Source organism: Piliocolobus tephrosceles, chromosome 15 (assembly GCF_002776525.5).
Source record: "Piliocolobus tephrosceles isolate RC106 chromosome 15, ASM277652v3, whole genome shotgun sequence".
Lineage (NCBI taxonomy): Eukaryota > Metazoa > Chordata > Mammalia > Primates > Cercopithecidae > Piliocolobus > Piliocolobus tephrosceles.
This window is the reverse complement of record NC_045448.1, coordinates 19,968,974-19,994,239: the sequence shown is the minus strand read 5'-3', so window position 1 is coordinate 19,994,239 and position 25,266 is coordinate 19,968,974. Positions and strand designations below refer to the sequence as shown.

The 25,266-nt window shown below is 43.5% G+C and overlaps 1 protein-coding gene and 1 long non-coding RNA gene across 3 annotated transcripts; one reads left to right on the top strand and one right to left on the bottom strand.

Annotated features, from left to right (window-relative positions):
- Window positions 1-1,692: 1,692 nt before the first annotated feature.
- MATN3 (matrilin 3) lies at window positions 1,693-22,893 on the top strand. Of its 2 annotated transcripts, XM_023230048.2 has the most exons (8): window positions 1,693-1,975; window positions 8,097-8,663; window positions 11,420-11,545; window positions 12,653-12,778; window positions 14,474-14,599; window positions 17,773-17,898; window positions 20,614-20,724; window positions 21,845-22,893. In XM_023230048.2, the coding sequence occupies exons 1-8, from the start codon at window positions 1,750-1,752 to the stop codon at window positions 21,898-21,900; spliced, it is 1,464 nt and encodes a 487-aa protein (XP_023085816.1). In that variant the 5' UTR covers window positions 1,693-1,749; the 3' UTR covers window positions 21,901-22,893. The 2 variants fall into 2 exon arrangements, with proteins under 2 accessions (XP_023085816.1, XP_023085817.1); XM_023230049.1 differs by lacking the exon at window positions 11,420-11,545 and having other exon boundaries at window positions 1,722-1,975; window positions 21,845-21,974.
- On the bottom strand, window positions 9,905-24,819 carry LOC111554487. The gene is made up of 3 exons (XR_002735259.1): window positions 24,538-24,819; window positions 15,740-15,811; window positions 9,905-10,680 (listed from the first exon to the last, which is right to left on the bottom strand). It is a non-coding gene; the product is annotated as an uncharacterized LOC111554487 (long non-coding RNA).
- Between the last annotated feature and the right edge of the window lie 447 nt (window positions 24,820-25,266).

The following is a 25,266-nucleotide window of genomic DNA, read 5'->3' as shown; positions in this document are numbered from 1 at the left end:
TTGTGGACTTCTCAGCCTTCATAATTGCATGAGTCAATCCCTCATAATCTCAATTACTCCCCCCACCCTCTCTCTATATGTATGTATATATAAAATTTATTGGTTTTGTTTCTCTCAAGAACCCTGACGAATGAAGGGTTCAAAGGCTTTGGGGATCATCCTAAAAGCAAGACAAATGACAAATGTGCACCGGAGCTTGCAAATACTGTGTTTATCAATCCCTCCTCTTCTTGGCATAGTTTCTTTCAGACTTCTTAGTGTCCTTTCCCCATTATCACAAACTTCTCGTTTCTTCTAAGGTTCTTCTAAATTGGTGAGTTTTCACTGGGAGTTGAGTGACATTTTCTCTCAGGCAGTGACTATCACTGCCCAGTGTCATTGATACATTATACAACGAACTCCCCATCCCCACTTCCCCTCAGCTCCTGGTAACCATTCTTTCTGTCTCTATGAATTTGACTACTCTAGATTCCCCATATAAATGGAATCATACAGTATTTGTCTTTTTGTGACTAGCTTATTTCACTTAACATAATACCCTCAAGGTTCATTCATGTTGTAGCATGTGCCAAAATGTCCTCCCTTTTAAGTCTGAATAGTATTCCATTGTCCGTAGATACTGCATTTTGCTTTTCCATTCATACAAAGAGTGACACTGGGTTGCTTTCAGAGGTTACTGTGTATAATGCTACTACCAACATGGGGTACAAATATGAGAAGTGAGGTTTAGGATCCTGCGAGGAGGATCGCTTGTAGAGGGGAAATAGTGAAATAGGACGACCAGATAGGTTCTGTTGGAACTCGCGCTCATTGTTTTAAGACTCGGCTCAAATGTCACCTGGTTTTAGAAGTCTTCCGGTCTCCGCAGGCAGTCAGTGTCTGTTTCCTAATCCACCACTTTCCCGTAGACAGATACCGCATTTATGCAAATCTCCTTCTCATAGACAGTGAGTTCCATGGGGGTCCCCTGGCAGCCTCCAGCCCTGTGCCATGATAACTCTTCCGGAGAGGAAATGGGGTCTCGGGAGAGCCTTTGAAGCCTGTGTTGGTACAGGCTGTCCTTCCAGCTAACGGGGCTCTCTGGGGAATGTATGTTTGCCTTTCTATTCCCGGGAATATAAGTTAAAATGTTTGTGGATATTTGAAGCTCGGATGAAAGCGTTCTTATTCATGCCCCTAGAATCTGTGAGGCCTTTTCTTTCTTTTTTTTTTAAACCAAGAGCCCACAGCAAAACTTGGGTTACTTGGCTGAGGAAAAGAATGTAGAGTGAGGAGCCGGATTTCATCTTCAGCCCCAGGCGGGCGAACCAGTGGCGGAAGGGAAGGCAGAGCCCAGGGGTACCCATCCCGGACCTGGGGCGCAGGCCCCGCTGTGGTGGTAGGGAGAGTGGAGGGCCGGGCAGGCTGCAGCCGCGGATGGCTGCCCCCACTGCCCTGGTGTTACTGGGAGGAGGGAGTTTGCGACAGCAGCCAAGCCCACCCAGCTGCAGCCAGCTCGGGGCTCAGGGCAGGGGCGGGAGGTGACCACCGCGCCGCTGGCCGCCTCGCTCGGACATTCCGTTTCTGCCGCTGGAATGCGCGGACAAGGCTCCTTGTTGGCCTTGGGCTGGGTTCCCCGGGCCTGCCTGGCGCTCTAGGCCCCGGGGCAGGGCGGGACGGGGCGGAGCCCGAGGCCGCGGGATCTTTAAATCTGCGCCTCGCGTGGGCTCCCGGCCCCCGACGGACACAGCCAGGCCCGCGGAGCCCACCATGCTGCGCCCGGCCCCCGCGCGCCGCCTCCCGGGACTCCTCCTGCTGCTCTGGCCGCTGCTGCTGCTGCTGCCGCCCCTCGCCGCCGACCCCGTGGCCCGCCCGGGCTTCCGGAGGCTGGGGACCCGAGGTCCCGAGGGCAGCCCTGGACGCCGCCCCTCTTCTGTGGCTCCCGACGGCGCGCCCGCTTCCGGGGCCAGTGAGCCCGGCCGCGTCAGCGGTGCAGGTACAGGCGGGCAGCGGGAGGGACGCGTGAGCATCGAAGGAGGAGGAGAAGCTCGGGGCATCCACCAAGAGCGCTACATCCCTGCCTCAGGCCGACCGTGGTGCGGGTGAAAGAGGCCCCTCCCGGCCCCTCCCGGATGAATCCTGTAGGGGAAACTGAGGTCCAGAGAAGGGGAGGGAGATGCTCAGTATCGCTCATGTGTCCAGGCTAGAATGTGGGTCTCCTGAAGCTCTCACTCCGGCAACCTCCCCTGTGATTTGGCCAGGAGCACAGGGCAGCTGGGGAGCGCAGGGGCTGCTGCCCAGCTCCGTCCCAATCCTGACCTCTCCATTCAGTGAGCAAACCCTTCCCGAGACTGCTGTTAGTTCTCATGGACTCCCTCTATCTCCATCCAGTATCAGGGCGTGATCCTTCCTCCCCTCCCACAGCCCTCAGGCTGCCTCAGACTGGAAGGTAAAGGATGGGGGTGTGAGACCAGGAGGACACCCGAGGAGCCGCAGGATACCCCAGGACCAAGACGTTCTGGGTCTTTGGCGAACAATTCTGTTTCTCTTTTTGGTCAGCAATTGATTCTTGAAGCAGAGCAAAGCTCATAGTGCAGCGAAGCGGGCAGGTCGTTTGACACAGCCCCTGACAGCACATGAAGGGAAACTGAGGTGTATCAAGGTGAAGGGACTCTGTGAATCAGTGTCAGAGCCCACAATAAAGTTCAGGGCTCCGAAATCCCAAGCAGGGTCTCTTTCTACCGCCCTAGCCTACCAACCTCTTAATACGGTTTACATAAGATTGTATCTTCATTTCCAAAAAGCCGAGCTTCAGTCTTGCTAAAGAGAGTCTGTGCCAGGCCATTTCTGGGTATGCAGTCTCATCTGGCCAGCCGTGCTGCATGCCTCAGGCTGATTTGAATGGTCTATCCCCTACTGCATCTTTCTGGATAAGCTGAGAAGGAGCTCAAGGGACTTTTTCCTGACTCAAATACTCAGTCCCCGTATTTGAAGTGGCAGATTTGAAATGGCAAAAGCATTGCTGCTGAGGCAGGAGGTGCCGGGGTCCACAGGGTTAGATTCAGCTGGTGGCTGGTTGCTCCAGGCCGGGAATTGAGGGAAAGCCTTTCTTCTGGAAGTTAACCTTATTCTAGTCCTGACCCGCCTCCCTCTGGGATGGGACTGGAAGAGGAAGGAGAGATTCAGCACCAGGTGGCCATGTCCCCCTGAGCTGCACTAGTCTTTCATTACCTGGAGTTCAAAACTGATCATGAATGATAATCCCTTAATATATGCCAGATTCTGTCCTGGCGTCGTGGCTCATGCCTGTAATCCAAGCACTTTGGGAGGCTGAGGCGGGCGGATCACGAGGTCAGGAGATCGAGACCATCCTGGCTAACATGGTGAAACCCCATCTCTACTAAAAATACAAAAAATTAGTCGGGCGTCGTGGCCGGTGCCTGTAGTCCCAGCTACTGAGGAGGCTGAGGCAGGAGAATGGCGTGAACCCGGGACGCGGAGCTTGCAGTGAGCAGAGATCCGGCCACTGCACTCCAGCCTGGGCAACAGAGTGAGACTCAGTCTCAGGAAAAAAAAAAAAAAAAAGCCAGATTCCACCCTGTTCCAAATTCTCTCCTTTTAGCAACCAGAAATTGCTAAGCTTTGCTATGGATTTTTATTTCTAGCAGCACTATAAGGACTCGGTGGTATTGTGAGTATGGGAACATTTAGGAGATTCAGATTCTTTCTTTGTTGCTGGGAATCAAATTGCTGCTATTCAGTAAATGGGAGTGAGATTCAAAAACAACTAATGACTGATGCCGAGTGAGTACCAATCAGGAAGGAACCAGATGTTCACAGAATTTTCTGCCACACTGCTCAAGCCTCAGGTATTAGTTTTCTATGGCCACTGTAACAAATTACCGTGAATTTAGTGGCCTAAAACAACACACATTTATTATCTGAGAGTTCTGTGGGTCAGAAGTCTGACACTGGTCTCACTGGGCTAAGATTAAGGTGTCGGCAGGGCTGCATTCCTTTCGGGAGTCTCTAGGGGAGACGCCATTTCCCTTCCCTTTCCAACACATGAAGGCTGCTGAGTTCCTTAGCTTATGACTTTTTTCCTCCATCCTCAGAGCCAGCTAAAGCAGGGTTGAGGCCTTCTCAACACTGAGTTACTCACATTTCTTTCCTCTGCTTTCTCTTCTACTTTATAATTACATTGACTCACTGAATAATCCAGGATAATCTCTTGTGTAGAGGTATTTAACTTAATCACACCTGCAAAGTCTGCCCTTTGCCATGTAAAAGTAACACGTTTCAGGAATTAGGACGTGGATGTCTTTGTGGGGGCATTATTCTGCATACCACACCCCGAATTAGAGGATTCAGTGTGAATAACCAAGTGGAGAAGGAAGGAATCATGCACGTTTAGTTAGAAGAACATAGCCATGATATTTATAAGGACACCATCTGGGTGTTGGTGAAAGCACTGTCAATTACAGAGTTCATATCTTCATGTTGCCCCCACCCTTTCTTTTTCTAATTATACAAAAATACTTTGACCCATCTCCAGGAAAGATTTTCAACATAATTCTTCTTCCTAGCTCTAGATCTATGAGACTTTCCAGGAATGAAGTAAAATTCTAGAGTTTTTTTTTTTTTTTGTAATATTTGAAGAGATTTATTCTGAGACAAACATGAGTGACCATGGTCCGTGACACAGCCCTCAAGAGTCCTGAGAACATGTGCTCAAGGTGGTCAGCGTGCAGCTTGTTTTTATACAATTTAAGGAGGCATGAGACATCAATCAAATACATTTAAGAAATACATTGGTTTGGTCCTAAAAGGTGGGACAACTCAAAGCCGGTGGTGGGTGGGCGGAGGGGCTTCCAGGCTATAGATAAATTTAAACATTTTTTGGTTGACAGTCGGTTGAGTTTGTTTAAAGACCTGGGATCCATGAAAAGGGAATGTTCAGGTTAAGATAAAAGACTGTAGAGACCAAGGTTTTTTTGAAGTCTGATAGTGGCTAATCTTAGAGACAATAGATGACAAATATTTCCTATTCAGATCTTTATTATTATTATTATTTTACTTTAAGTTCTGGGATACATGTGCAGAACGTACATGTTTGTTACATAGTTATATATGTGCCCTGGTGGTTTGCTGCACCTATCAACCCATCATCTAGGTTTTAAGCCCCACATAGATTAGGTATTTGTCCTAATGCTCTCCCTCCCCTTGTCTCCCACCCCTGACTGGCCCTGGTGTGTGATGTTCCCCTCCCTATGTCCATGTGTTCTCATTGTTCAACTCCCACTTATGAGTGAGAACATGTGGTATCTGTGACAGTCTGCTGAGAATGATGGCTTCCAGCTTCTATGTGCCTGCAAAGGACATGAACTCATTCTTTTTTATGGCTGCTGGAGTTTTTTTTTTTTTTAAAGAAAGAATTTTAATTCCTTTTTTTTTTTTTCTTTTTTTGCTTTTAGAGACAGGGTCTCATTCTGTCATCCAGGCTGGAGTGCAGTGGTGCAATTTTGGCTCACTACAGCCTTGACTCTCTAGCTTTAAGTGATCCTCCTGCCTCAGTCCCCTGAGAAGCTGGGACTACAGGTGCCTGACATCATGCCTGGCTAATTTTTAAATTTTTTGTAGAGATGAGATCTCCTTATGTTGCCCAGACTGGTCTAGAACTGAGCTCAAGTGATCCTTCTCCCTTGGCCTCTCAAAATGCTGGGATTACAGGCGCGAGCCACTGCGCCTGGGTTTAATTCCTTTTGACTTAACTAAATACATGACGTACAGCATATTTCAGGGCGGTGGCTCAAAGTCAACAAGCAGGATGTTTACTGAATACATGAGAGAATGCTGACTTTTGTGGAGGAAAATGTTGCCTCAGAGAGAGGTAACTGGGATTCAGTAGCAAGCCCCCAGGGGCTTGGAGTCTGGAAACCTGGAGTCCAATCCATGCTCTACCACTTTCTAGTTCTCACAACTCCTTGAACCTCAGGTTTCTCACCTGTAAAATGAGTATAAAAACCACCTCTACACCTCCAGTTTCACAGGGTTGATGTGTTGGTACCTTGTGATTCCTAAAGTGTTACTGAAAGGAAGATTTTATTTTTGTTAATTAAATACGTCCAAGCAGCAGGCTAAAAACAAGAAGATAATCTTCTGCTTTTAAAAGAAAACTAGACAGAGACATAAGGTAGGCTGTTCCAGGTAAGGATTTTTTCTTTTTTTTTTTTTTCCTATAAAGTGCTTAGTCTAGGCATTAATTTTGAATCTATCTTTTTTCCTACTCACTAAGTAAATTACCTTCTTAGAGTAGCATCAACTTCTGCCTCCTTATTAGGAAAGGAAAGAGCCTTGAATGACACTTCATGCCCCAGGATCTCATTTCCATTGAGGGCTGCATGCGTGTAACGCCTGTATGCATGTGCATGTGTGTTGGGTGAGAAGGGGGAATGGCTTGAAAAAGAAGTTTAGGGCTGGGCACCGTGGCTCACACCTGTAATCCCAGCACTTTGGGAGGCTGAGGTGGGAGAATCACCTGAGGTCAGGAGTTCGAGCCAAGCCTGGCCAACATGGTGAAACCCCATCTCTACTAAAAATACAAAAATTAGCTGAGTGTGGTGGTGCGCACCTGTAGTCCTAGCTACTCAGGAGGCTGAGGCAGGAGAATTGCTTGAACCCGGGAGGCAGAGGTTGCAGTGAACCGAGACTGCACCACTGCACTCCAGTCTGGGTGATGGAGCAAGACTCCACCTCAAAAACAAATAAGAAAAGAGAAAAAGAAGTTTAGTAACTGGCTTTTTTCTTGTCTCGTCCTGACTTGTGGATTTGATTTTTGTATCGAGGACAGAGGGTGTGCAAACAGGGGTTGGGGGAAACAGGAAAGACTGGGAAAGAATAGATGAACACTAAAACGTACTGATGTACTGTGATACTATAGTATGTCAGGTACTTTTGTGTAGAAAAGAGGTAAGTTCCTTGAAGGTGGGGAATCTGGCTTATTTGCTTTTGTAGCTCCAGGGCTTCGTACATGTAGGCCCTCAAAAAATGTTTCTGGTGAATGAATACATGAGAGAGAGATGACCAAGAGAGTTTGATGGGGCAGTAGGGTAGATACCAGATCACAATCCTTGCTTCTTACGAGACATGCTCATGAAGATGGAAGTGCACTAAACAGATACAAGATTAAGTTGGTATCCTTCTTTCTACTTTTTTTTTTGAGATGAAGTCTCGCTCTTGTCACCCAGGCTGGAGTACAATGGCGTGATCTCAGCTCACTGCAACCTCCACCTCCCAGGTTCAAGCGATTCTCCTGCCTCAGTCTCTTGAGTAGCTGGGATTACAGGCGCATGCCACCATGCCCTGCTAATTTTTGTAGTTTTAGTAGAGATGGGGTTTCACCATGTTGGCCAGGCTGGTCTTGAACTCCTGACCTCAGCTGAGCCACCTCACCTGGGTCCCTCTTTCTACTTTTAATTAGGAAAGGAAAGAACCTTGAGTGACAATTTTCAGGGCTTCAGTGAGCCCCCAAATTCACTAAACAGGAATGATGGCCAGATGGAGGGGGGATTCAGGGATACTCTGGAGCACTTTTCACCCCCTTGGAAGTGAAGTAAAAGAGGGGGGCCACCAGAAGAGCCCCTGAGTGCCTTGCCTCAGACTTCCATTGCCTGAGGCCTGGGCACAGTGGTTGGCAGTGAGGCTGTCCCTGAGGGCCCAAGGCCTTTTACATGGTTCAGGGACACATTATCCAATTGCTCCAGATAGCCAAGGTGCTTAAGAAACATCTAGAATCCTTTAATTCTCAGGAATCATGAGGGTCCTTGGGAGCAAAACTTAAGCAGAGGGATGAGGTTCTAAGTGAAATTTCAGGGTTCAGCCAGCCTGCAGGTGAGGTATTTGGGGAAACTTCACACCTCTAGGTGAATTCTCACTAGGGAATTCTGAAGTCCTTGGTGCTTTCAACACCCCAATGGTCTTGGGGAAGGCTGCAGGCAGTGGCGATGTTGGGGTCAGGAGATGCTGCCTTGCCTGGCCTCCTGGAATCCCAGAGTTCTCTGGAAGTGAGGATTATCACATTTCTAATTGTGGTCTGATCATTGCTTGGTCTTTTGCAGGTGTTTGTAAAAGCAGGCCCTTGGACCTGGTGTTTCTCATTGATAGTTCTCGTAGTGTACGGCCCCTGGAATTCACCAAAGTGAAAACTTTTGTCTCCCGGATAATTGACACTCTGAACATTGGGCCGGCTGACACACGGGTGGCAGTGGTGAACTATGCCAGCACTGTGAAGATCGAGTTCCAGCTCCAGGCCTACACAGATAAGCAGTCCCTGAAGCAGGCTGTGGGTCGAATCACACCCTTATCAACAGGCACCATGTCAGGGCTGGCCATCCAGACAGCAATGGATGAAGTCTTCACAGTGGAGGCAGGGGCTCGAGGGCCCTCTTCTAACATCCCTAAGGTGGCCATTATTGTGACAGATGGTAGGCCCCAGGACCAGGTGAACGAGGTGGCGGCTCGGGCCCAAGCATCTGGTATTGAGCTCTATGCTGTGGGCGTGGACCGGGCAGACATGGAGTCCCTCAAGATGATGGCCAGTGAGCCCCTAGAAGAGCATGTTTTCTACGTGGAGACTTACGGGGTCATTGAGAAACTCTCCTCTAGATTCCAGGAAACCTTCTGTGGTAAGTTGGTCAGTCTTTGCTTCCAACTAGAAAGGATGTTATGTTCAGACATTATGTACCCAGAGAAAAAGAGTATTATTCTTTTTTTTTTTTTGTGGAAATTTAATGAAAAACTTAAATATATCCAGTGTGTGTGTGTGTGTCTGTGTGCGCGCACACACACATGGTGCGTGACCAACCTAAACATACTCTATTGGTTTAGGAATATAGAGCTGCATTATATGGAATTGGTTTGCTCATAAAATCTTCATGTTTGCGTTAGAACTGTGAAGGTCTGCAAATACCCAGGATAAATGACCCTGCTGTTCCCTGTCAGGGTCAGGAAAAACAAAACTCAAGATGCCTCTCCTTGTCTGCTGTGCCCCACCACTACATTTTTTCCCCCTGATACATATTTTTTTAGTTTTACCATCTCTAGATCTAACAGAACTCTGTTTGTTCCCCTGCAGAAGACAGGGAGCAGCGTCTGTCCTTGGGGGAGTCAGCAGGCCTCTATTCCAGTGTCACCGTCAGCCCGAGCGTGCACTGAGTGAATGCTCTGGTTTTCAGACTGGGCTCTTTATCTGATTACTCTTTGTTGAAGAACAGGATTCAGGGACAAGGCAGATTAGGGTTTCAGGTCACTTGAAAGAAAGCAAGGTGATCTTAAAAAATCATTCCGGGCCGGGCGCGGTGGCTCAAGCCTGTAATCCCAGCACTTTGGGAGGCCAAGACGGGCGGATCACGAGGTCAGGAGATCGAGACCATCCTGGCTAACACGGTGAAACCCCGTCTCTACTAAAAACTACAAAAAACTAGCCGGGCAAGGTGGTGGCGCCTGTAGTCCCAGCTACTTGGGAGGCTGAGGCAGGAGAATGGCGGGAACCCGGGAGGCGGAGCTTGCAGTGAGCTGAGATCCGGCCACAGCACTCCAGCCTGGGTGACAGAGCGAGACTCTGTCTCAAAAAATCATTCCGTTGCTCTGCTACTCCTTCCATCCTTTAGGATGGAATTTGAATAAGGACATGCTAATTTTATTGGAATTTTTAGCATGAACTGACCAAATCTAGGACTACAGATCCATTCAATACTGGAAATTATTTTTAGTCACTGATCAGAATTATGATCTGTGGGACTCATGCTTTATTTTTTTATTATCTGGAGATAATCTTTTGATGCCTCTATATGAATATCCAAGCAGTTGTGGACAAATTTCTAGTTCAGGTGAATTTTTAAACATAGATACCTTTTTGCAATATAATTTATTCCACACTTATTTATTCAGAATGTATTTATTGATCTCTGATGATACAAAGATAAAGGTAATCCCTCCCTACCATTAAGTAACATTTTGGGGATGGCCATGAGACAAAGAAATGAACCAATAATTAATTACAATTGTAAATTTCAAGGAGACTTTTAATCTAAGTTAATGTGAAACCCAGCCATCAATGGTTTGTCAAGAAAAGGGAGATGAAGTCTTGCTCTGGGGCAACGTTTGGCCTCATTGCAGTCAGACTTGGCTGGGATCCCCTTGTCTTTCCTGTCCCAGGACACTGGGCTTTCACAAGCCATCACTGGCTTTGGTGGCATCTACTTGGCATTCATTCGTTTCCAAACGAAAGTGGCTTTCTTTCTCCCAGGAAGTCACTCGTCCACTCCATGCTCATGGGTGAGAGCTTTTCCATCAACATGTTGGTTTGTGGCAAAGTTGGGTTTCAAAGCTAGCACCTGGGGTTGGGCTTCGAAGGCTATAAAGTAACAAGTGGTGAGTGGCAATCTTTTCCTTCTGGTACAAAAGACCTGCTTGTTCTGAGGGAAAAAATGTCCTCTCTATGGAAAAAAGACTGAGTGGCAGCTTGTTGTAGTCAACGGGTTGGAAAGATCATTCCATGAAAAGGCCCTTGTTGGAAAAATATTAGCCTTGTCCTGTTGCCAAGGGCAGTGGAGGCTGGGTTACCTGCCACAGGAGGGGCCCGCCTCCTCCAACAGTCCTCCTTGGTTTCTCAGAAATGACTAAATTCATCTTTCAAAAGCACTAGGAAAAAAATATCCAGTGAGATATAAATGGCTCCAGGAGCAATAAGATGGAGATGTAGTTTAGCTAATGTAATCTCATTTATTTTGTTCTTTTCTTTTAACCTATTTGTATTAGCATATGAGTTCACTATGAATTTAGTGTATGGATGACTTCACCCACCTTACATATTCAGAAGACAGTTACCCAGACTGTCCTCTACCATTTGTATGTTCAAAGATGTACCACTGCCCACCTGTGAGTTTATTCTAGGCTTAGACCCATACTTGTGTAAGAATTCTGTTTAGACATAGACTATAGAACCTTGGAAGTCAGATTCTGGCTGCAGTGGGACAAGTAGCTTGTGTCACTTCAGGCTGTGCTTTATTGTTCTCCCATTTCTTGTGGTGGGGAAGCACAAATCTTTTTTTTTCATGGCGAGGTGGATAAGCCAAATAAAACATCCAATTGCCTGGCCTATGTGTTTGGCTTCAGCTCCAAACTCCAAATTCCCTTTCTCCCTTGAGAAAGTCTATATAGCAAGATGTGTGCTTTTAAATTAGTAACATTTCTAGTTTCAGAGGAGCATTTCTAATAATTTCTAATAAGCCAGAGGCAGAAAACAAATAACCTTTTTTTATAGTGAAGTAAAGATAGATTCAGAAAGGAGCCCGGAGAGCAATGTCTATTGACATGGAAGAAGGTATCTCAGATGTTTCCTAAGTGTCAGTGCTGACTGTTGTAAACTTCCTCTGCACAGCGTTGGACCCCTGTGTGCTTGGAACACACCAGTGCCAGCACGTCTGCATCAGTGATGGGGAAGGCAAGCACCACTGTGAGTGTAGCCAAGGATACACCTTGAATGCCGACAAGAAAACGTGTTCAGGTGAGACCTGTGTAGGGGGTCGTGACTGAATCAAATGCTTGGAAACCTGTGCTCCAGGTTTTGGACTGGCCTTGTGCTGTGACTCTTTGACCCCTTTTTACCTAACTGCCTTTTGGCTGGTTTACTGTTGTTCATCAGTAGTTTTCCCTGAAAAGGAGCTTAGGGAGAAAAGTGAAATGATACATAAATCAGCTTATTTCCATACTTTTTAAGTTTTAAATAAAACCGTAGGAGAAAAGGCTACTAAGAAAGAGGTCCGGGCTGAGTGCGGTAGCTCAGGCCTATAATTCCCGCATTTTGGGAGGCGGAGATGGTAGGATAGTTTGAGGCTAATTCGAGATTAGCCTGGACAATATAGTGAGACCCCATCTCTACAAATAATAATAATAAAAAAAAAAAATAAGCCAGGTGTGATGGTACACGCCTGTAGTCCTAGTTACTTGGGAGGCTGAGGGGGGAGGATTGTTTGAGACCAGGAGACCGAGGCTGCAATGAGCTATGATAATGCCTCTGCTGCACTGCCGCAGAGGAAGAACTTGTCTCACAGAAAACAAAAAACAAAAAACACACACAAGAAAAGGGAAAAAAAAGGGTCCAAGATTCTTAGTCCTTTTGAGGATTTGAAATTTTTCCTGGATTTTATTTAATTACATACAAACTACCCTTTTCCTCTCTATAGTCATAGATGCTCACGGAATCTAGAAGTAGCAAAAAAGTTAGAGGGGTCCTCACTGGTCTGGTACATAGATACGTACATGGAGTCAATGAGGAATGGGAATTAGATTTTTTGTTGTTGTTGTTTTTAATCCTAGAAAAAAGTTTTTGGGAGGAAGAAAGCTTAGAGATAACTTAATTTTATAGGTAATGAAATTGAGATGGACATAAGGGAAAAACGTACCCATGCCACAGGATCTCTTAGTGAAAGAGCCAAGACCAGAGGGTTGGCTTCCAACTCCCAGCTGCCCCTCCCTTGTTTCATTAGCTGTGTGTGTGTGTGTGTGTGTGTGTGTGTGTGTGTTTGTGTGTGTGTAAGTGGCGTGGCCCATAATTATTTATTTCTGCCATGCTCTACATGCATTTACATTTGTCCCAATCATCTTTTGATAGCTCTTGATAAGTGTGCTCTTAACACCCACGGATGTGAGCACATCTGTGTGAACAACAGAAGTGGCTCTTATCATTGTGAGTGCTATGAAGGTTATACCTTGAATGAAGACAGGAAAACTTGTTCAGGTAAGTGAGGGAGGAGTCTTTACTATTGCTACTTAGCTATCTGCCTACCTACCCAGTGATGGAAGGGCAGGTCACATTGACTGGGAAGTTGGTGTGTTTTCCTCTCTTGCCACCTTAAGCTTTTCCCATTTTTAAGTTTTATCCAAAACATCAGAAATGGTAACATGTATGTATCTCGGCCCAAATATATAAATGTGTTGCTCATTTCCTTCTCTGTATCCAGCCCAAACAATCTTTCCCAAATGCTACAGACAATTTAGTAGGTTGAAATCACACAACAACCCACAAGGTACTTGTTGCCTACAAAGGGAAATACAGTAACTTTACAGTGGAGAAATTGGCAGACATCACCTTAACCAAGTGATCAAAGTTAACATCATCAGTGATGACACATAGTGACATCATGGATGACCTGACATGCTGGGCTCAATACTGTGGACACAACAGCACAACTGTAGTATTCTTGCTAAAAATTCAGGTCTCTTCATGAGGAAAGATTAGACAAACCCAACCTGAGAGACATTCTCAGTTCACAAAATAGTTTTCCAGTACTTCTCAGAAGCATGAAAGTCATAAAAGACAAAGAAAGACTTAGGAAGATTGGAGAGGACAAAGGAGATGTGAAACTGAATGCAATGTGGAATCCTGGATTGGATCCTGGACCAGAAAAAGGACATTAATGGCAACATTTGAATAAAGTCTATAGATTAGTAAATCATATTGTATCAATGTTAATTTCTGGCTTGATAATCATACTATGGTTATGTAAATTACTGTTTGGGGAAACAAGGTGAAGTACAGGAAATTTTTGCACTGTTTTTACAACTTTTTTTTCTTCTTGAGATGGAGTCACCCAGGCTGGAGTGCAGTGGCGCGATCTCGGCTTACTGCAAGCTCCACCTCCTGGGTTCATGCCATTCTCCTGCCTTAGCCTCCTGAGTAGCTGGGACTATAGGCGCCCGCCACCAGGCCTGGCTAATTTTTTTTTTTTTTTTTTGTATTTTTAGTAGAGATGGGGTTTCACTTTGTTAGCCAGGATGGTCTCGATCTCCTGACCTCGTGATCTGCCCATCTCGGCCTCCCAAAGTGTTGGGATTACAGGTGTGAGCCACCGCGCCCAGCTGCAACTTTTTCATAAATCTGAAATTATCTCAGATGAAAAGTTTAAAAGTAAAAAATAGTTTAAAAATATGTCAGTACAGAGGAAAGTGCATTGAATGAAAATTTGTCTTGAGTTTTTATGCTGCTCTGAATCAACTGGTCACCCTTGTGCCCCTTTCCCTCATTTAAAAAACAGGAGAGGGTTGAACTACGATTTCTTCAAACTCTAATTCTGTGTTTTTCTGAATCTAGCGTAATTACCCGCACAACTGTTGGTATCCTGCTGAGTTGGGATAAGTACAATAAGGCTAAAAGGAGTGCTTTAGAAAGTATTTATGAGATACGTAGGTTATAAAAACTCAATACTGATGATTTTGAAAAGCAATTGTGGAAGGTCAGAGAATAATTATTGTACGTGCAGGATTTCACTTAACTCAGTTAACTTCTAGTTAGAAAAAAACAGTGCCAATGGCTTTGAATCGTTTCCAGTAAGTTTTCCTCATATGTTTCCAGCTGCAAATAAGGTTTCTATCCATGGGTAATAAAATACTCTTCCACCTTTTATTTCTTGTCTCCTGAATTTTTGTTTCACAGCTCAAGATAAATGTGCTTTGGGTACCCATGGGTGTCAGCACATTTGTGTGAATGACAGAACAGGGTCCTATCATTGTGAATGCTATGATGGCTACACTCTGAATGCGGATAAAGAAACATGTTCAGGTAAGATCCATTCAAACAGTTCTTTCATTCTTGGGTCTTTTACAGTGAAACCAACTTGCAGCTAACCAACAAAGAGGTTTTTAAAGGTAACTTAAGGAATCAAGGTTCAGACATTCGACCATACTTTTAGATGAAGGCACACATTGCTCAGAGGGTGGTGAGCTCACTGGAGCAAACACAGATTACTTCAGAAAATTACTGGGAAATAGGTAGGGAGTGGGGGATATGAGAAAAGCTAATTAAATGTAGGGTCCTTATCCAGGAAAATTTTATAGCTCTGTACACTGAAGACTTTTAAGCAAAGAGAAAACTTTAGTGGAAATCAGCTGGACAGTAACTATTTGGTGTGATAGGATGAACTGATCTTTTTCCAGTTAAAACTTGGCTTGGAACTTTTCTGTAGTGTTAATCTTAAAGCTGGATGATTTTAGTAAAGAAGACTTTGTGAATGCCTGAATTAGACCCACACAGATCTTCCAGTAAGTTTGAGGCCGGTCACTCCCTGGCAGTTTCTAGACGATCAATCATCGGTGAAACTCAGCCTTATACGTTGGCCAATGAACCCAGGCCAGTGCTGTTAATCCTCATTAAATTGATTTAAACTTACTGGCAGGACAGGGTGGCATTTATAAATGTAAAAACACTCCTGAGAGAAATTTCAAGCTCTCAAGGTGTTGTTTAGCTTTGGCATATTGGATGTGTTTTAGATTTGATGTTTATTTTCCTCTCCCTTGAGGAGATACAGACTTCATCAAGACAGACAAAGGGAAATGGCATGTCACCCAGTCCCATGGGTGAAACCAATAAAAAAATACTGGGCACCTACTTTGTTCCCAGTATGGCACTAAGTATTGTGAGCATATAAAGAAGCGTAAGTTTCTGCCTGTGAGCAAGTTAAGCCTGGGTGAACAGACAGCCAGCTCCTTAGGAAAGCAGAGACCGAGCCAGGGAGGGGGACGGATGGAAACGAAGGGCTGTAGAGGCTGGGGAGGTGCGCATCTGCGAAGGGCTGGTGTTGGGCCTTGAAAGAGGGTGAAGGTTTTGATGGAGAGAAATGGAAAGTGGCACTGGCCAGGGACTGGCTTGAGCTAATTTGTTCAGGGCAGGACGACTAAGAAGGTTGGGGTAGAGAGAATTCACCTATGGCTGTACTTCTCGAACTAGTGACAAGCGTCCCAGTTGGTACTTTAAGCTGCCAGGAACATTGAAGACCTGGGAAAACAAACCAAAAACAAATTTCCATTTCAACTAACAGATAGTATGGAATACAGTGAAGCAATTTATTTTTAAGAAACACATAAATCAAAGAAAATTTTCAGTGAAGGCAGACAACACTGCCAGATGCCAGTATCCCGTATTCTTCAATGCCTACTGTAGGCCATGCAGGATTCTAGGCATCTTAGCCACACTAATGCCCCTTAATACTGGCAGCAACTTTAAAAGGAAACTGATTAAGTAATCTGCCCATGGTTACTCCACTAGCAAGTAGCAGACCCAGGGTTCAAACCCAGGTACTTGCTCTAGTGGTTACATAGGCTCTTAACCACTAAGCCATACTGTCTTAGTGTACAAAGCACAGCAGAGTGAAGAGGGACGGAAGAGAAAGACATACAGTGGGAAAGTTAGTTATACATATATATATATTTTTATTCTTCTCTTTTTTGAGACAGGGTCTCACTCTGTCACCCAGGCTAGAGTGTGGTGGTGTGATCTTGGCTCACTACAGCCTCTACCTCCCAGGCTCAAGTGATTCTCCCACCTCAGCCTCCTGAGTAGCTAGGACTACAGGCGCATGCCACCACACCTGGCTAATTTTTGTATTTTTTGTAGAGATGGGGTTTTGACATTTTGTCCAAAGACAACAAGACAACAAGCTTGTCTTGAATTCCTGAGCTCAAGCAATACACCTGCCTTGGCACCTGCCTTGTGCTGGGATTACAGGTGTGAGCCACTGTGCCTGGCCTATTTATATATTTTAAAGTAATAGTGAATACTGCTATAAAGCTGAGGAACATCCTATGGATCAGATCCCTTCTAATGGTCTGCTTTTCCCTTGCTAGTGGTAGGAAGGCTTGTAAATTAAACGTGGAGCCCCAGATCAGGGCCAGGGGCTGGAAGCATGTCCATTTGCTACCTGTAGAGTGGGTACTAAGCTGGAATGAGGTGAAAAAAATGAAACACCCTGCTGGAAGGCATTTTGCTGAAAAAAAAAGTCTAAATTGTAGCACTGAAGGGGAATAGCCATATTAAGGTTGGAAAGGCACTTTATGTATAGATTATATATTGCCTCGCATTTCACACAAAGCTATTCTATAGGCATTAGTGAGCCACAAAAGGTTCTCCATGTGAAATGACATTTAAGAGGAAAGTTAGAGGGAAATAGACTGTTTTGGTTCCTGCAATGGCAAAGGAGGAACCTATGTCATCTAGGAAGGCTTTCTGGGTTTTAAAAGAGAATTGCTGTTTTATTTGTCCTAGGCCAGTCTGAACATGAGATGAGTATGGCACTTTGCTCTGCTCTCCACTCAAATTTGGGCAAACTGCATTTGTCCCTGAAATGTTATTTGTGATAGATAGTACGTACTTCACTCTCTAATCATACACATCATCATTATTACTAATACTGTATCATTTTCCCATCTGTGCTTGTGTGTGTGTGCATGTGTCTCCAGGTCAATGTTTTCTGTTCCACTTTGTAAGCTACGAAGGCAGGCACTTGGTCAATATAGTGCTTTTTGTGCAGCATCAAACTTAGCTCCATGTACGACTAGGTCCCTCAAACATTATTTTTGGTGGTGGTGATGATGATCCATGAGTAGCTGGGGATGATGGAAGCATTGGTAGTCATCAGGAAAGGCTGGAGGTAAGTTCTGGAATACAGTCAAGACTCAGTGCCACCCAATGCTGTGGGTAGAAAAAAAGAAAAGGTAGCCTTAGATATCTGCAAGAGATATAAAGGAAAGGAATGTGTGTGATGTGAGGCCAAAGGGATGAGAGGTATGGGAAGAGAAAACAGGCTTGCTCCTGCAGCATGGGGCCTGTTGCTGACTACTGACTACGACTGCATTCTCCGCACTTGCGGGGACCAAATGGAAACTTCTTCTCTCAGACATTTGTGTTTACTTTTCTATTTAATGTGTGAATATTGTCTTTCCTGCGCCACGTGCGGTCAGTCCGTGACAAGTGTGCTCTAGGCTCTCATGGTTGCCAGCACATTTGTGTGAGTGATGGGGCCGCATCGTACCACTGTGATTGTTATCCTGGCTACACCTTAAATGAGGACAAGAAAACATGCTCAGGTGAGGATCAGCCCTTTAAGCCCATTTCCTTCAGTAGGAAAATTTTTTCAGGAGCAAGCCTTTTTCTTTCTAAGACACAGCTGTGATTCTTTCTCCTTGTCAGAATTCTCTAGTGGCTCCCACTGGTCTACAGAATAAAACAGTGATACCCCTCCACCAGGCAGCCTACCCTCCATGAGCTGTTTCTGTCTTCTGTCTTTTTCACATTTTTCTTAATAATTAAACTTTCTGCCTAAATCTGGATTTTTTTATTGTGGTAAAATACACATAAAATTTACCATTTCAATTATTTTCAAGTGTATAGTTCGGTGGCATTAAGTACATTTACATTGTTGGGCAACAACCACCACTATCCATCTCCAGAAATTTTTTATCATCCCAAAATAAAACTCTGTACCAATGAAACAATAACTGCCCATCACCCGCTCCCCTCAGCCCATGGTAACTACTTCTGTCATCCTGGCTTTTAAAACTTTTCTACTACATTTGCCCCTAGATTCAGATTCTTCCTGCATCCTGGTCCAGCCACAGTGGGCTGTTTGATAGTCCAGGAGCATGCCCTGCACTCACTCGTTTCCACCCTCCCCTCAATGCTTTTGCTTGTCAGAAGCCAAGAACCACATTCTTGCCAACAAGTGGTTTTGCTGAATTACATTTTTGCCAATCTAGTGGATGCTTTTTTCATTTCCTGGTTACTAATGAGGTGAGGCATCTTTTCCTGGGGAGTACTGCCATTTTAACAGTCTTTCATTCCATTAACATGGTATGTCTTTTATTTTAATTTAATGTAATTTAATTTTAGGTCTTCTTTAATTTCTTTCAAAATTGTTTTGTAGTTTTCAGTGTACAAGTCTTGTACTTTTAAAAATATTTATTCCTAACTATTTTATTCCTTCTGGTGCTATTGTAAGCACTATTTCTCCATTTCTCAACTTTCAATTTTGCTACAACCCAGGTTTGAGAAATGGAGTTTGAGATCCATTTCTCAACTTTCAATTTTTCTACAATCCAGGTTTACAATTTTCTGTGAAGTGTTTTAATTAGAATATCCTACTCAGCCCATGCCCTCCTAGAGCTTAGAGACTATCAGGCAAGACAGACACTGAACAAGTATTATAAGTACCCATCTTATGGATACAGGGATCATGGACAGGTAGTTGATATTCAATAGATACTTCCTGGTTTATTGACTGATTAAGGTGGGATTTGGACTGGCTGTCCCTAAAAGGTTCAATAGGATTTAGACAGGTGGATAGATGATAGATTATATTTAATGAATTTATGATCTCCCATCCCTATGTTGGATCTTTGTAAAATGTTAGAGTAAAAATGTTGCAGCAAAGGACCATTTCCTGTCCTCAGGCAATGGAATGACTCCATTGGAAGATGATACACCAGTCCTCAGACCCGGGAAGTTACTCTTATTTCTATTCATAACTTTAGGAGGAGCCCTGATACTGAATAGGAGTAGCTGCCTCACTGAATTACAGAAAGATATAGGAATTACTTTTATCACCTCTTATATTTGGCTAAATGTCAATACAAACCTGAATTTTCAGTTCCAAAGTATTTATTGGTAAGAACTACGACTCTCACTTCAAACCATTCAATAGAATAACAGCCCTCTACAGGAAATCAGGACTTAACCCATTTTTATCTTTTTTTGTTTGTTTTTTGAGACGGCGTTCACTCTGTCACCCAGATTGGAGTGCAGTGGTGTGACCTCAGCTCACTGCAACCTCTGCCTCCTGGGTTCAAGCGATTCTCCTGCATCAGCCTCCAGAGTAGCTGGGATTACAGGCGTGTGCCACCATGCCCAGCTTATTTTTGTGTTTTTATTAGAGACGGGGTTTCACTATGTTGTCCAGGCTGGTCTCAAAACTCCTGACCTCAAGCGATCCACCCACCTTAGCCTCCCAAAGTGCTGGAATTTCAGGTGTAAGCCACCATGCCTGGCCCTAGTTTTCACCTTTGATACCTTTTGGCCATACAAATAGAGTACTATTGTCCTAGTTTTATTTTTATTTATTTATTTTTAAGAGATAGGGTCTTACTCTGTGACCCAGGCTGGAGTGCGGTGGTGTGATCATGGCTCATTGCAGCCTTGAACTCCTGGGCTCAAGTGATCCTCTGCTTCAGCCTCTTGAGTAGCTGGGATTACGGTTTTGTGCCACTATGCCTGGCTATTTTACTTTTTTGTAGAGACAGGGCCTTGCTTTGTTGCCCAGGGTGGTCTTGAACTCCTTGCCTCAAGTGATCCTTCTGCCTCAGCCTCCAAAAGTGCTGGCATTATAGGAATAAGGCACTGCACCAGGCCCATTTTCCTTTCTTAATTACACAGTATCACATGAACACTGTCTTATCTCTATATCCCTGCCCTCCCCCTATACCAACCATGTTTTTCTAAATTTACTTTTAATCATGAATAATTTCTGGCAATCACAAAAGTACAGAGAATAAAATAATGAACCCTCATTTAAGAATCACTCAGCTTTGACAATTATAAACATTTTTCCCAGTGTCTCCTAAGATGAGTTTTTCTGTGATAAGTATTTTCTCATCTTTTTGTTTGTTCATATATCCCTTTAACTCTTGGAAAATGCACTTAGAAAAGTCTTTAACAGTGGAAATATTCAGTTGTGGATTTCCTGATTCGTTATGATTCCTATATAGCTATTCCTAGATAGTATATTTGTGTACTGTCGTTGTCTTCAGCCATTGAGGAAGCACGAAGACTCGTTTCTACTGAAGATGTTTGTGGATGTGAAGCTACACTGGCATTCCAGGAGAAGGTCAGCTCGTCTCTTCAAAGACTGAACACTAAACATATCCTTTCTGGATGGTTTTCTGCTTCTGCCTGGAGCCAACCTAGGTATACAATTGAGCCAAACACTTTAAGACATTCCACAGGCAAGTGACTTATTTGTTAGGTTTTAGTATGAGCAGTAGTAATACACAGCTTAAAAAACATTAGAGTTCTTTTCTAATGGTTTAATAGACTGTTTCACCCATTCAATATTTACATGTAAAAGCTGCCTATTTTGTTCCCTGGTGCTTTTCCATAACTGTATATGCTTTTACATAACAGATGGAACATTTTTGCTAATGATTCCTTAATATGGCTTTCTTAGTTCAGAATCTGTAAATGTACAAGGTAAGTCAGCTGATTAATGGGATGTGATATCTCAGATTACACAGCTGTACACTTTAACTAGCCAAGTGGTCAAAAAGCAGATTTTAAAATGTAACACGATACAATCTCAGAAACTTTCAAAATCAATTCTTTCTCCAAAGGAGTAACTTGGGAAAAGTTTCTCAGAACAGTTCAAGTTAACAACTCTGTTCCTATGTACCCTAGAGGAGTGGAATTCAGATTGTGGTTAGGTACCATCTAGGCATATGCAGAGACTTTTAAGGGAGGTACAGATAATTGGAAAGAATCAATTTCCAAATCCTTCACTTGCTTAGGACACTACTTGGAATCAGTTGGCATTTTCTTTTCCCATCTCTCATTTCGTATCACCATTCTCCTAACTTTTCACAAGAAAGGCATACTTCTCATTTACCCTAGATCTACTAAGGTGCATTTCTTAGAAGAGCGGAATCTTGAGAGAGCCAAACAAAGGGACAATCCAACTATCCCTTTAATCAAGACATCATAAACATTGTTTCCCCCATCCCTCACACTAAGATGCTGCTCCAATTAAATTTTACATGAACAAAAACATCTGAAGACCACTGCAGTGGTCTACTTTTATTGTGCTCTCTGAAGAACAGGATGTTTGACTTTTAAACTGAATTCAGCTTTTGGTGAGAAAGCAGTTTTGCTCTTTTTTCCCACTTATCATAGGACATTATCGTTTTATCTTCTGTTGAAGTGTTTGAAAGTGTGTTTATATTTTCTAATGTGTAAAAATAAATGGTGTTGGCCTTAACAACTTGCCACTTGATGGCATTTTGGAGAAGTTGCAAGTAAATGAATATGGACAAATACATCGTTAAATTGCTCCAATTTCTCACCTGGAAATGGGGACAGCTTGGTATACTTAATACTCATGCATTCTTTTGCACACCTGTTATTGCCAATGTTCTTGCTAATAATTTGCCATTACCTGTATTAATGCTTGAATATTACCTGATAAATTGTATGAAGATCTTCTGGAGAATCAGCATGATTTTTCCAAGGAAATAAATATGCAGATCCTTATTAAGAGCAAACTTTAGTGTCTCTAAGTTATGACTGTGAAATGATTGGTAGGAAATAGAATGAAAAGTTTAACATTTCCTTATCTACTAATTGAGCCATTTAATTTTTAAATGTTTATATTAGACAACCATATTCATGATGGAAACTTTAGGTCTAGTTTCTTTTGATAGTATTTATAATATAAATCAATCTTATTACTGAGAGTGCAAATTGTACAAGGTATTTACACATACAACTTCATATAACTGAGATCAATGTAATTTTGAACTGTTTAACACTTTTTGTTTTTTGCTTATTTTGTTGCAGTACTATTGAAGATGTGATCAATAATAGATTGTAATACACATATCTAAAAATAATTAGCACAGATCAAGTGAACATTACATTGCCATTTTTAATTCATTCTGGTCTTTGAAAGAAATGCACTACTAAAGAGCACTAGTTGTGAATTTAGGGTGTTAAACTTTTTACCAAGTACAAGAAATCCTAAATTGACTTTATTATTTTGCTTCAGGATCCAAGTGATAAAGTTATATATTTATAAAATTGCTATAAATCGACAAAATCTAATGTTGTCTTTTTAATGTTAGTGATCTGCCTGCCTCGGCCTCCCAAAGTGCTGGGATTACAGGCGTGAAAGTCTAACATTTTTACTTATATATTAGATACATATAATTCTTTTGGCTTTGAAACTTGCAACTTTTAGAACAAAACAGTCCTTTAAATTTTGCACTGCTCAATTCTTTTATTGGTTTGTATTGTCTTTAATAAAAGTTACTACCTTTACATATTATCATGTCTGTTTTTTGATGACTCATCAATTTTGTCTATTAAACATATTTCTTTAAATTATACTGAATTAACAATTATTTTGATATTCAACAGTTTCTTATCAAAAGACAGAAGTTTGATACTCCTCCTATAGTTTAACCTCACACTCTTGAGGCTAAAAGTGTAAGTTCAGGTTCAAAAGAAAGGCTTCAATATAAAATTACCTAATTTGGATAAAATAATGATGACCTTTACATTAATATAAGCTCCTGAAAAGCAAATATAACCTACAGATGTAAATATAAAATATAAACTTTAAGGAAGGAACAAAAACTAAATATACCAAGGAAATATATAAAACATGTTACTTTTCAAAAAATTTGAAAGGGTATGACACAGAGCTACAGTAGTATTTTCCAGACTTGTTTGAGCCCCAAATCAGTAATACGTATTAATATACCACAGAGAAATGGTAGTATAGAAGGAATAAATGAGAGTTCATGTGCAAGAAGGGAAAAATATTTAAAGAGAGGTGAGTTTTCAAGTGTCACCATTAGTAACTAGCTTCAACTAATAATTTCTTGGCCAGTTTATTGGGAACTCCTGGGTTAGATAATATTTATTTGTCTCATGTGTCCAGTGTAGGGAGCCTATGGGCAGGGGCCAACGTATCTTAAACAGACACACAAACAATAGAATACAAACGTATTATCTGAATGGGATTGGGTTAAGTTTGGAAATAATTCCTCAGGGAGACTGATTTGTGTTGGTTTGGCTAGGCACAACTGGCCTGTTAAGAGGGTAGGACCATCACGGAATACATAAAGTGGCTTGGGAAGCAGAGCCGGATGGAAGGCTGCCCCGCAGAAAGCATACTGCCTTACTTAAGGTGGGGGCTCCCTAGTGAAAACATTTAGGATTGAGGGAAGATCTGATTTTGGATGGAGTTTAGATTTGTTAGGAAAGGCACTAGAGACTATTCTCAATTCTGTAATAGATTGTGCTGGGTGAGACAAATCACTGAGGTCAAAGGATTGGAGGATTTTTATGTTTTATTTTTGTCTGAGATGGTAAAAGACTCCAAGTGGAGAAATTAACTACTGATGCATAAATTACATGCTAGATTATGGTAAAAGGGAAAACCAGAAATAAAAACATGGGTGAGACCAAATAATTTCATGAGATTGGTTCTACTTGGATTTCTGCCCTATGCCTTATATTTTGAGGCTTTGTAACTCTCAGGCATTCAAAAAGGACAAAGGAGAATGAAGAAAGAAATAAGGTAAGAAAAAGAAGAGAATATGTAACAGTCGACTCTAGACGAGAAAACACCAAACGCTCAAATATTGTAAAACGGGAGGCTATGCCCCAGTAGCAATTGTACGCTATTAATTACCCAATGTTTATACAAATTCCTTGAAAAGGACCCTCGGGGTTGCGGTAATAACTTAATTAAACTGTTAAAAAATGTCAAAACAAGCGGAATAAACAAAATCTTCTATTCCTAAATTGCTCTAGAGGTTGTCCAATTCCCAAAGACACAGAGAAGGGTTACGAGATCTCAGCACGCAGATTTGCACTTTCATCTGGCCCGGGGCGCCAGCCTATCAAATACAGTAAAAGGTTTTCCCTTTCAAGAATGTTGGAACTTTGGAACTTACAAAATACTAAATAATTTGCCCTCATTAGAACGGGCGCCTTTCCTCCTAAGTTTATAGTACTGCCACCTGAGGAGCGGCTCCACCGCGATCAACAGAGGTGTGGCGGGAGTGAGGGCGGCAGTGACCACGAGACAGGGCGCAGAGAGCGAGTGCACGGCTGGCAGGGACAGGTCGCGACCCAGCTCCTTGCGGAGAGCAGAAAGGCCGAGACGCCAGGAAACAGGACTATACAGCTACCACCTCGCACCCGGCGCCCCCAACCCACCGACGTCCGCGCAGGCGCACTACGCCGGTGCCCGGTGCGAGGGCGTCACCGGAAGTGCCCCGCGGCGCCCCGGATGCGACGGGGCAACATCGCGGTTGCCAGGGCGACGGGAGCTTTCCGCAGCTGCTGGTACTCCCGATTGGAAACGTAGAACTGTTACCGGTCGAGGGCCTTAGCAGCCCTCGTGACCCTCTAGGGAATCCCACGATGTTCTTCTACCTGACCAAGAAAGTGAGTTTCCTGGGGGGAGGCATCCTCGTTTCCCCGCCATTCCCGCAGCCTTCGGCGATTCCCGCTGCCTTCCCGAGAAGCCAGGCTGCTTCACCCGGTCCTGATCGTGGCTTCGCCATTCCGCGGCCATCCTTCCCGCCGGGTCCAGCCTCCGACCTCCTCCTGCTGTTCCCAGAGCCCCAGACAGTCCTTGACCGAGCCCGCTGCCCTCTCGTAGCTCTTTCCCATTCCTG